The sequence below is a fragment of the Cervus elaphus genome, chromosome 5, assembly GCF_910594005.1.
Source record: "Cervus elaphus chromosome 5, mCerEla1.1, whole genome shotgun sequence".
In the NCBI taxonomy this organism is placed as follows: Eukaryota; Metazoa; Chordata; class Mammalia; order Artiodactyla; family Cervidae; genus Cervus; species Cervus elaphus.
In genome coordinates this window covers 119,488,579-119,501,629 of record NC_057819.1, presented here as the reverse complement: position 1 = coordinate 119,501,629, position 13,051 = coordinate 119,488,579, and the positions used below count along the sequence as shown (strand labels likewise).

The 13,051-nt window shown below is 38.7% G+C and overlaps 1 protein-coding gene across 1 annotated transcript in view; it reads left to right on the top strand.

Moving 5' to 3' along the window:
* LOC122693253 (translation initiation factor IF-2-like) overlaps positions 1 to 11,744 on the top strand; it is a 47,869-nt gene extending 36,125 nt beyond the window's left edge. Inside the window, exons 4-5 of the mRNA XM_043900795.1 lie at positions 8,222 to 8,322; positions 11,689 to 11,744. Of these exons, the coding sequence (XP_043756730.1) occupies positions 8,222 to 8,291 (70 nt within the window). The 3' untranslated portion in view covers positions 8,292 to 8,322; positions 11,689 to 11,744. The remainder of the gene's footprint in view (positions 1 to 8,221; positions 8,323 to 11,688) is intronic.
* Positions 11,745 to 13,051: the final 1,307 nt, after the last annotated feature.

Below are 13,051 nucleotides of genomic sequence, written 5' to 3'. Positions count from 1 at the left end.
TTGAGTGAAGTAAGCCAGAAAGATAAAGACCAATACAGTATACTAACGCATATATATGCAATTTAGAAAGATGGTAATGATAACCCTGTATGCGAGACAGCAAGAGAGACACAGACGTATTGAACAGTCTTTTGGACTCTGTGGAAGAGGGCAAGGGTGGGATGATATGGGAGAATGGCATTGAAACATGTAAATTATCATATGTGAAATGAATCGCCAGTCCAGGTTCAATGTATGAGACAGGGTGCTCGGGGCTGGTGCACTGGGATGACCCAGAGGGATGGGATGGGGAGGAAGGTGGGAGAGGGGTTCAGAATGGGGAACACATGTACACCCATGGCGGATTCAAGTCAATGTATGGCAAAACCAATACAATGTTGTAAAGTTAAATAAATTAATTAGTTAATTTAAAAAAAAAAAAGAAAGAAAGAAAAGAGAAGACTTTGTCTCTACCTTTAAAGAGGCCAGAGTCTAAAAGGGGAGATCAGTGTATACATACTTCATTTTAATTGAACTTGGTTAGGACTAAGATAGAGGTGTGCTTTGGGATCATGAGGGTCATACTAAGAAACCTGGGCTTCATTAAGGCAGTAAGGAATCATTGAAATTTAAGCTTGGAATTGACATGATCAGTTTTGTGTTTTAGATACATCATCTTGGCAGCTGTGTAGAAAATTGTCATGAAGGCAGCATGGCTAGTGTCAGATCAGTTAGAAGAAAATTGCAGTAGTTTGAGTGAGACGTAGTGGAAGCTTGAATGAAAGCACTGGTGGTAAGAATAGAGAAGAGGTCAGGTTCAAAAAATATTAGGTAAAACTCTGCAAAACTTGGTGTAATGAGGCATGAGGGGGAAGGAGAAGGCTGAGATGACTCAGATTTCTGGCTTGGGTCTGGATGGTGGTGACATTAACTGAGAAAAAATATATAAAAAGAGGAAATGTGTGGGCTTAAATAATAAGTTTAGTTTTGCACCAAACTTTGGCATGAGACACCTGGAAAATGGTCAAGTGGATGTGTCCAGCAGGCAATAACTTCACTCTTTCTCTGATACAGTTTCCTGATCTATAAAATTGCAGTATTGTAATGAAAATAAACTAACTATTAGAATTAGTGTTAGGGGTATTCACTTAATCTGCTTTGGGAAAATTGCAAAGTCTATTAACTATTAAATATTTGCCTAGCTTTCTGAAAAGAAAAAAGAAAACACCTTGCTCAGTGGTATCAGAGGCATATTTATATTTATAGGTGCAACTTCATTTAAGCCAACCCAATGAAAATACAAAAAAATCAGTCAGAGGGTGATAATTTGCCATCCCCAAAGACTCAGTGTAAGATTCTTTTAATTAGGCACTCCTCCTAGTGAATATAAACCAATTTGATTAGAGATATTAGACTTACATAAATTTCAAAAATAATAAAAGTTAACATTTATTTTGTGCTAGTTGCATGCTAGGCAAAGTGCTAAGTTCTTTATAACTATTAGCTTTTTTACCCTCACATTAACATATTGAGGTAGATACTCTTAGCATTCTCATTTTATAAAGAAAAATATGAAGGTTTAGAGAGATTAAATAATAGAACCAAGATCATTAATCTAGTAAGCAATAAAGCCAGGATTCAAACTCTGGTCTCTCTGACTCCATGTACAGGTTTGTGAAGAAGAGCTAATATTTTATATGAAAATCCATGGTTATATGCATGCTTAGATCAATTTAATCATCAAAATAGCAATCTAATTTCACTTATGTAGAAATTATTAACCTTCCACTATTGCATTCTTTGCAGCCAAAGATGGAGAAGTTCTATACAGTCAGCAAAAACAAGACTGGGAGCTGACTGTGGCTCAGATCATGAATTCCTTATTGCCAAATTCACACTTAAGTTGATGAAAGTAGGGAACACCACTAGACCATTCAGGTATGACTTAAATCAAATCCCTTACAATTATACAGTGGAAGTGACAAATAGATTCAAAGAATTAGATCTGATAGAATGCCTAAAAAACTACAGACGGAGTTTCGTGACATTGTACAGGAGGCAGGGATCAAGACCATCCCTAAGAAAAAGAAATGCAAAAAAGCAAAATGGTTGTCTGAGGAGGCCTTACAAATAGCTGTGAATAGAAGAGAAGCTAAAGACAAAGGAGAAAAGGAAAGATATACACATTTGAATGCAGAGTTCCAAAGAATGACAAGGAGATATAAGAAAACCTTCCTCAGTGATCAGTGCAAAGAAATAGAGGAAAACAATAGAATGGGAAAGTCTAGAGATCTCTTCAAGAAAACTAGAGACACCAAGGGAAAATTTCATGCAAAGATGGGCACAATAAAGGACAGAAATGGTATGGACCTAACAGAAGCAGAAGATATTACGAAGAGGTGGCAAGAATACACAGAAGAACTATACAAAAAAGATCTTCATGACCCAGATAATCACGATGGTGTGATCCCTCACCTAGAGCCAGACATCCTGGAATTCGAAGTTAAGTGGGCCTTAGGAAGCATCACTGCGAACAAAGCTGGTGGAGGTGATGAAATCCCAGTTGAGCTATTTCAAATCCTAAAAGATGATGCTGTGAAAGTAGAACACTCAATATGCCAACAAATTTGGAAAACTCGGTAGTGGCCACAGGGCAGGAAAAGGGCAGCTTTCATTCCAATCCCAAAGAAAGGCAATGCCAAAGAAATATCAATAACCTCAGATATGCAGATGACACCACCCTTATGGCAGAAAGTGAAGAAGAACTAAAGAGCCTCTTGATGAAAGTGAAAGAGGAGAGTGAAAAAGTTGGCTTAAAACTCAACATTCAGAAAACTAAGATAATGGCGTCTGGTCCCATCACTTCATGGCAAATGGGGAAACAGTGGAAAAAGTGAGAGACTTTATTTGGGGAGGTTTCAAAATCACTGCAGATGGTGACTGCAGTCATGAAATTAAAAGATGCTTGCTCCTTGGAAGAAAAGTTATGACCAACCTAGACAGCATATTAAAAAGCAGGGACATTACTTTGCCATCAAAGGTCCATGTAGTTAAAGCTATGGTTTTTCCAGTAGTCGTGTATGGATGTGAGAGTTGGACTGTAAAGAAAGCTGAGTGCCGAAAAATTGCTACTTTTGAGCTATGGTGTTGGAGAAGATTTGAGAGTCCCTTGAATGGCAAGGCGATCCAACCAGTCCATCCTAAAGGAAATCAGTCCTGAATGTTCATTGAAAGGACTAATGTTGAAGCTGAAACTCCAATACTTTGTCCACCTGATGCAAAGAACTAACTCATTTGAAAAGACCCTGATGCTGGGAAAGATTGAAGACAGGAGGAGAAGGGGACGACAGAGGATGAGATGATTGGATGGCATCACCGACTCAATGGACGTGAGTTTGAGTAAACTCTGGGAGTTGGTGATGGACAGGGAGGCCTGATGTGCTACAGTCTATGGGGTCGCAAAGAGTGAGACATGACTGAGCAACTGAATTGAACTTTTGCATTCATATCCTTAATTCCTCTCTAGAACTCCTAGTTAATTTCCAGATTCATTCTCTAATCTTCTTGTAGGCCTTGTTTTTCTCTCTGCCCATCTTCACATCCTCTCATCACATTGTTCTATTTGAAGATGTTCAGTAAAAAAGGGAGGCTTCTGCTTTCAAATAGCAACATTTATGGTAGCTCTCAGAAGGGCCTTTGTCAAACTCATTCCCTAGCTGTGTTCCCAGATTCAGGACTCATTGTGGTTCAGCCCAGAAGCCCATCAACACAGAAACTTTTTGGAGGAGGAGGAAGGGCCAAAGCAAATGTATGTTCATGACAAGATGGACTGGTGTGGTACCAGAGGAATTTGCTGAGTGGAAATGGAGAAGTGAAGAGCCATTTGTTCTTCATTAGAGAGCGTGGCTGTGCTTTTTCCAGAAAATAGAAAGAAAGCCAACTGAGCAGGATCATATGTGGCAGTGACACGTTTAGGTGCACAGAAGGGGCACAACAGAATTCTCCACAAGATGGGGGTAGGCTGGCAGAAGCTGCTAGGGGCTCACCCAAAATACATTTGGGGGGACTTCCCTGATGATCCAGTGGTTAAGAATCCACCTTTCAATGCAGGACACAAGTTCAATCCCTGGTAGGAGAACTGAGATGCCACATGTCTTGGGACAACTAAGCCCATGCACCCCAATGAAGAGCACCACAACAGCAATATGATGCTGCCAAAAATAATAAAATATAAATAAATAGATATGTTTGAGTGAGGCTATTTCTGGACTTCTCAGACCCAATTAGATTGTTCAGGCTAATAACAATCCCTGCTCATGATTATTTATCTGAATAGTGACCAAAAGTTTTTAGAAGGACCTTGCCAAAGGATAGAACTTTAATTTAACTTGCAGATTTAAAAAAAAACTGTTGGACTGAATTTATCTTTTCAGGATGAGACGGCACCTCAAATAATCAGGATGCATTGTGCTCAGGATCTAATTTCCCAAATGTCAGCATGCAATCCATTTCAAAAGTAATTCACTTTGCAATGTGTTTTCCCCATTACACTCATATGGCAGAAATTATTGCAAATAATAGCCTACAAAGCTGGGATCGTCATTAGATCAGCTAAAGGGTCAGACTGGGCTGTTGATGGTGAAGGTTATTTCTGTTGAAAAGACAAAGAGAATCCACAGTATTTCAAAAATAAACATATTTGATTTCTTCTATCAACTCTGCCTCTTTCTAGATTCACATATTCGCTCCATTCTTCAAGCCTGTCTGTACACAGTTGCTTGAACATGACTTACTATTTTGACTCTTTGCTTTGGGTGTTCTTCTCCATGCTTAGAAAAATCTATGCCCTTTCTCTTCTATATATTTCCAACTAACCTTCAAAACCAGAGCATATCTCTTTTCACACGCCTTTCCTAAGAATCACATCGCAAATGTGATCGTTTATTATTTTTAGTTTCCTTAGCTATTGCAGCTTTCGTTTATACTATACTTTTTTTCTTTAATCTGTTAAAATATTTCTTTGGATTTCATCTCAAATTGTGTTGTGTGCACATGTTTTAGCCCCAAATTATTAATAGATTTTACATTCTTTAAAGAGTTCAAGAGCTGTGGTTTTAATTTCTTTAGCATCTAGTAATAGAACAACAACTCACAAAAACTAAATACTGTATTTGTGATACACTCCAACCAGTCATAGACATTTGACAGAGATACCAAGAAAGATTTCATTAAACAGGTATCAAATCAATTTCAAAAGATTGAAGATGAACATCTAATCTGTCCCTTGTGATTCTTTCATCTCAGAAGTTATTAAAGCTTTTCTTATGTATGTTTATAGTAATTACCTTTATCAAATCTCAGTATAAAGTTTATTAACTCATGGATAGAAGGTTCTGTCCTAGAAAACTCAAGGTCATCTCACTCATTACTAGCTTATTCTTCAACAGGTTTAATTATTCAACAAGTATTTACTGAGCACATACTGTATGGAAAACATATAGTAGACACTTTGAAAAGACATTAAATTTACAGAAGAAACCAAGAAACACAAAGTGAAATAAAAACAAACAAAAATAGCAGCACAAAAAGTTGTCAGTTTAGGTTTTGAATAAGTGAGCCATACAACATGGTGCTGAGTTAGAGGGGTGGGAGAAGAGATATAATTGAAGTGTCAGTGAACTCTTCCTGAAGATGTTGTGATGTAAATTTGGCTTCAGAGAATGAGCAAGGGAGAGACCATAGGCCCAGAGACAAGAATGTATATGCCATGTTTGAGTGGCAGTGGATGTTTGTTCCATCTCTATGAAAAGCTTTTTAAACATCACATCCATTCATCACAAATAAAAGGGGGGAAAGTGGAAACAGTGACAGATTTTGTTTCCTTGAGCTCCAAAATCACTGCAGACACTGACTGACTGCAGCCACAAAATTAAAAGATGCTTGCCCTTAGAAGAAATGCTATGACAAACCTAGACAGCATATTAAAAAGCAGAAACATCACTTTGCCAACAAAGGTGCATATAGTCAAAGCTATGAGTGCCAAAGAATTTATTTGAACTGTGGTGCTGGACAAAGCTCCTGAGAATACCTTGGATAGCAAGGAGATCAAACTAGTCAATCCTAAAGAAAATCAACCCTGAGTACTCATTGGAAGGACTGATGCTGAAGCTGAAGCTCCAGTATTTTGGTCATCTGATGCAAACTGTCGACTCATTAGATAAGTCCCTAATGCTGGGAAAGATTGAAGGCAGGAGGAGAAGAGGGCATCAGAGGATGAGATGACTGGATGGCATCACTGATGCAATGGACATGAACTTGGGAAAAATCCAGGAGATGGTGAGGGATGGGGAGGCCTGGTGTGCTGCTGTCCTTGGGGTTCCAAAGAGTCGACACGACTGGGCGACTGAACAACAATGATGGTTTTTCTGGTAGTCATTTACTGATGTGAGAGTTGGGCCTTAAAGAAGGCTAAGCACCAAAGAATTGATGCTTTCTGAATTGTGGTGCTGGAGAAGACTCTTGAGAGTCCCTTGGACTGCAAGGAGATCAAACCAGTCAATCCTAAAGGAAATCAACCCAGAATATTCATTGGATGAACTGATGCTGAAGCTGAAGCTCCAGGACTTTGGCTACCTGATGCAAAGAGCTGACTCATTGGAAAAGACCCTAATGCTAGGAAAAATTGAGGGCAGGAGGAAAGGGGGGCAACAGAAGATGAGGTGGTTAGATGACAGCCCCAACTCAATAGATGTGAGTTTGAGTAAACTCTGGGAGATAGTGAAGGACAGGGAAGCCTTGTGTGCTGCAGTCCATGGGGTTGCAAAGAGTTGGACATGATTTAGCAACTAAACAATAACAACATCATTATTATTCTTGTTTTGAACAATTGGTACTAGTTTAGATATCTTCTTTCTGGTGCTGTTAGTTCCTTCCTACATTTCTGGGCTTCTAGAAGTTCATTTTTTTTTCTTTTTTTTTTTTTAATACAGAAACTTTAAAAAAACTATTTATTGACCACATCATGTGGCTTGTGGTATTTTAGTTCCCCAACCAGGGATGAAACCCAGGTCCTTGGCAGTGGAAGTGTAGCATCCTAACCACTGGATCACCAGAGAATTCCCCTAGCTCAGATTCTTGGACTTCTACTTGAAGAATTCCTTCTATTATTTCCTTTTAGTGCACATCTGTTGACAATGAACTCTGTAGGTTCTTATTTTTATGAAGATGTCACTGTTTTACCTTAATTTTTAAAGAATATTTTTTATTAGGTATAGAATTCTAAGTTTGCTGTAATTCTTCCCACTCCAAAGATGTAATTCCATTGTCCTCTGGTTTCCATCGTTTATTTGGAAGTTTTATTGTACTGTCAATTTTACTGTAGCTCATTTGAAGATAATGTACTTTTTTCACTCTGGCTGATTTTAAACATTTTTATATTAGCATTTAGTTTTCAGTGGTTTGACTAAGTGTGGTTTTCCTTGTATTTATCCTGATTCAGTTTCATGGGGGCAACACAGATGATGAAATGGTTGGATGGCATCATTGACTCAATGGACATGAGTTTGAGCAAACTCTGGGAGATCGTGAAGGACAGGGAAGCCTGCCGTGCTGCAGTCCATGGGGTGGCAAAGAGCCTGACATGACTTAGCAACTGAACAACAGATGCATAGATCCTATTGATTCTATACCATGATGTCTTCTATTAGTTTGGGGAAATTATTGGCTAGTATCCAAACATGGTTCATGCCACATTCCTTGTCTCTCCTCCTCTGGGACTCCGGCAACAATCATAATGATACCTTTCATCATGTCCTATATGTCTCATATTCTTTTACCTATATTCCATACTTTTTTCCTCTGTGCTTCAATCTGGATACTTTCTATTGTTCTATCTTCTAGTTCAGTAAGCTCTGCTGCTAGGTCTAATACTGTTAAACCCATCCATTGGATTCTTAATTTAGTTATTATACTTTTTAATTCTAGGATTCACAAGTAATTCTTTTTTATTAATACCAATTCTTTTCTGAAATTCTCCATATTTTCATATAATTCCTTGAACATACTAATTATATTTATTTTATATATATATATATATATATATATTTACAGCTGTGACTAAATAAATAACTCAAGTATGTTTGTCCCCTGTAGGTTTACTTCCATGGTCTATTTTGTCTCTTGATTTTCAATCATTTGGTCCTGTTTCCTGGCATTACTGATTTTTTTTTTTTTTGAATGCTAGACTTTATAAAATTGTAAGACTCTGGATGATGGTGCTATTCTCCAAAGAAGACTTCACCTTTTGGCAGTGAGGTACACTTCAGGCACGTTGCCTTTATCCAGGTAAGACTGGCTTACCCTCATTCTAAGGCATAGCCCTTCCAGGACTTTAACTTAAAACCTTCTTTGTTTATCAGAGTCCTTTCTCCTTAACCAGCCCTGTAATGGTTAATTTTATGTGCCAACTTGACTGGGCTAAGGTATACCCAAATAGCTGATAAAAACAATTTCTGTAGGTGTCTGTGAGGGTGTTTCCTGGAGACTTTAGCATTTGAATCAGTAGACTAAGTAATGAAGAGCACCCTCACCAAAATGGGCAGGCATCATCCAATCTGTTGAGGGTCTGAACCAAACAAAGAAGTGGAGGGGGAGAGAATTTTCTGTCTCTGTCTTGAGCTAGAATGTCCATCTTCTCCTGCCCTCCAGCCTTGGTGCTTCAGGTTCTTGGGCCTTTAGATTCCAAGACTTACCCCAGTGGGTCCCCACTCTCAGGACTTCAGCCTCAGACTGGGACTGAATCATCAGTTCCTCTGATGATCAGGGCTTCAGACTTGAACTAAATTATACCACCAGTTTTCCTGGTTCTCCAGCTTGCAGATGGAAGATCATGGGACTTGCCTCCATAAATCCTTGAGTCAATTTCTATAAGTCTTAGGAATTCCCTGGTTGTCCAGTGGTTAGAACTCTATGTTTGCATTGCCAGCAGCACAGGTTTGATCTCTGGTCAGAAAACTGAGATCCCACAAGCCAGGTGGGGTGGCCAAAAAAAAAGAATTGCTATAATAAATCTCTTCTATTATCTATCAGCTGTCTATCCATCCATCTATCCTACTGGTTTTGTTTCTCTTGAGAACCCTGACTAATACAGACTATGAACTCCAACTATTGTTTCCCAGGACAATCTCGAAATAATACTACTAGTACTAATACTATCACCATTGTGGATAAAATAAACTTAAAAAAAATTTTTTTTACTAATGTTCTGCTTCCTTTTTTATAGTTGGACTACACCTACATTGTCAGAGCATATATCCATTACATAACATACTCTTTCTTTGAGCTCTTGCTTGGTCTTACTTATGTAAGAAACTGTATTTAATGTTCACCACCAAGCCTTACACTGATGTCTCCCCAGTCATTTTGTTTTGTCTGAAGCTCATTTACCTGTAGGTTCTTCAGAAAAGCCTCATTGGAATAATATTTCTTGAGTCCATGGATGTCTAGTAATTTTACTAGATTTTGTCATTCTGTGCTTCTGGTATGTTCTACCAGTACATCATTTCAAATATTTTTTTCCAGAAAGAATTTCTTTAATATAGTTTTAGTATTAGTTCTGTTCTATTAGTTTTGCTTTCTCCTTTAGGGACTTCTGTCATCCGTATTTTGGATCTTCTTGATCACTCTTCAATATCTGTCACTTTCTTTCAAATCCTTTTTTGTCCCTTCATCTAAAATTTTTAAAAAATATTTTTCTCTGTTTGACTGATTTCTTGTCAGGCACTACTGTTCAATTTATTTGCTCTTATTTCCTCTCCAGAATACTCTTTATTTCTTAAATTATTGTTTCTTTATTTCTTATTATTTCCGGAATCCTATCACTTCTTGTCTGAGTTTCAAATTCTTTATTTCTGTTACTTCATATCTTTTGTTACTTTCTTAGTGTCTTTTAGCTCATCTGGAAGTAGTAGTTTATGCTTGTCATCTGTTTTATGGTTGTCTTTCTGGAGTGCTTCCACTGTCTGTAGAGATGCTACTCAGTTCTTTGTCTCCCTTTCTCTTTCCTTAAAAGAACTATGTGACCTCAAAATTTTTCTATTGCTTCTTTTAATGTGAAATTCGTTTCCCTGAACTTTTTTTTTCAATTTGTTTGTCTATGCCAGGTCTTCGTGGAAGCATGCGTGATCTTTAGTTGTGGCATACAAAAGCTTTCTTATGAATAGTTGCAACATGAAGGATCTAGTTCCCAGACCAGTGATTGAACCCAGGCCCCCCTGCACTGGGAGCATGGAGTCTCAACAACTGGACCACCAGAGAAGTCCCTAGTTTTTCTGAACTTTTGTTATAAGGGCATTCAGGAAAACTTTCCTTACTTCATAGAACTTCCTCTGATTTGGGGGCATGTCAAAACATCAGGCAGCTTGCTTTATGGAATTTCACCACTTTGGTCTGGAGCTCTTCTCTCCCTCCTCTCTGTTGTCCATGTCCTATTCAACTTTTATTCTACTCCAAGTATTTTATCTTTGTAAGGTTCTGTCCTACAAAGGGGTTGGTTTTGTGAGTTCATAGGAGCTAGGCTGCTCCAGCTTCATCAGACCTTATTCCCATGGGCAGAGGAGCCTGGCAGGCTACAGTCCATGGGTCCACAAAGAGTTGAGCACAACCGAGTGATGGAGCACACTTGTTTTGGTTAAAAGCCCTTCCAGCTTCAGCCGGTGTTCTCACATTGCTTGCCCTCATCCCAGTCAATGCCTTTGGGCTATTTTGGGGGTCTCCTGTTCTCAGGTCCATCAGGTGTAACTTTCTTATTGTTTCTTTCACATGGAACTGATACCATGAAGCTTGGGGCTGTTGATGGTTGGTACCCCCCGCTTGCATTTTTGGAGTTTGTGAAGACGCCTTGTCACTTGGTTTTGTTGCAAATGTTGTTCATGGGTTTTAGGTTTTGCTATCCATTTGTTCTGTCTGTTTTTATGTAAGAATTCAGAGAGGATGAAAAATATGCTACTGATGCTGTCATCTTCCCAGAATCCTCTCCTGAGTTAATTCAATTATAAGTGTATTTTGTATTACAGTCCCTCTGGGAGTCTGCTCATAACTTATGGGTGTTGACATTTTGCTTCTGCTTGGGTCTGAGAAGGTTAAGGGCTTTAAATCTTAGCTGTTTAGGATACCACAATTAATGACCAAACATAAGGAAGCTAAAATATGAACATAGTAAATTGCCAACTCACATGAATTTTTTAAAAAACCTTTAAATTTAATTACAGCAGAAATATTTCTGAGGATGTGGGGATTGCTTTTAACAACAAATGAAAGAAACCATTTGTGTATATATGCTTAGAATTAACACAGTGCCATTTTCTTTTGTGGGGTACATATGCATAAATTATATATGCTCCATAGGATATAATATATTTGCATAATGTAAATTTTATTTTAATTTTATGGCTCTTGTACTTAGGAAATTCTAACAACTGGCAAAAACTTTTTTGACTTTTAGTAGGCAGGCAATCATTCAATACTATCACTAGCTCTAAAAAGAATCTAGCATGGACTTTTAGAACTAGAAGAAGTCTCAAGTCTCTTTTGCAGACCAGAGATCTGAACAATCCAGTTAGATTCTGGCTCCAGAACCTAACTCAGTGTGTTTAAGTACAAACATTTTTTTTTTTTTTACTGAAATATAGTTGATTTACAATGTTGTATTAGTTTCAGGTTTACAGCAAGGTGATTCATATATATCTAGGCTTCCCAAGTGGCTCAGCAGTAAAGACTCTGCCTGCCAAGAGGAGACGCGGTTTTGATCCCTGGGTTGGGAAGATCCCCTGAAGGAGGAAATGGAAACCCACTGCAGTATTGTTGCCTGGGAAATCCCACAGACACCGGTGCCTGGCAGGCTACAGTCCATGGGGTTCCCAAAGAGTCGGACATGACTGAGCCACTGAGCACCACTATATATGTTCAGGTATTCTTTTTCAGATTTTTCTCCATTATAGGTTATTCCAGGATATTGAGTATAGTTCCCTATGCTATACAGTAGGTCCTTGTTGTTTATCTGGTCTATATATAGTAATGTATATCTGTTAATCCCAAACACCCAATTTATCCCTCCCTTCCCGACTTCCCCCTTTGGTAACCATAAATCTGTTTCCTATATCTAGTACAGACAATTTTTTAAACAATTAACAGTATCTGTAAGAAATAGCTTTCTGGTTTGGCTATCTAGTTTTCCTACCAGATGAACTGAGGTGTACGGACAACAAGCATAACAGACAGAAACAGTACTTAAGCAGGACTTCAAAAAATTATAACAGAGCTATGGTAGCTAGGAAACAGCAGCACAGATAGTGCAATGAAAAGGAATAGTTGAGGAGCCAGGGGTAACTCTAGGGCCATGTTATGATGCTATGCGAGTGGCATTGCACACAGTTGCCATAGCTACAGAGCTGCACAAGCTATAGACATGCAGACCCTATGTACCCACCCACTTTGCTGCTATTGCTTTCCACACCTGCCCCTCTGAGTTTTCTACAGCTCCAGTGTAAGGAGAAAAAGGCCATATGGCTTAAATCAAAATATTTTTTTCACTTCTAAAAATCAGAATACCAGAGATTCAGAGCGGAAGGCAAGGAAGCATTGGAAAACGCTCCTTTCCCAAGGGTCAGGAGGCTTCAGAACATCCATTTCAGGAGGAAAGGCTGGTGACCTTTAGTCACCCACCGCCATGTCTACTTTCATGTTCCTTTTTACCCTGTCTATTCCTCTCCTGGCAACACAGATCCTGTCTCTCTCTGCCTTCCCCACCCCCCAACTCCCTGTCTTGACAGCAGCACCAGGGAGAGTTTTAACATTATTCAAAGGAATATATGTGGATTAAAGTGCTAGAGCAGGGATTAGATATTTTGGTACTCTGTTTTCTTCCAAGGGGATTAAAGAAATTATTTTGGGTGCCACTGCCAGCTTTAAAGTAAAACCAAGGTAAGCCAGAGTGGGAGAAAAAATAGTTGTTGGGGGTAGGGAGTAGGGAGGAAAAACAAAGAGAAGGGACTTTCCTGGTGGTCCGGGGCGTGAG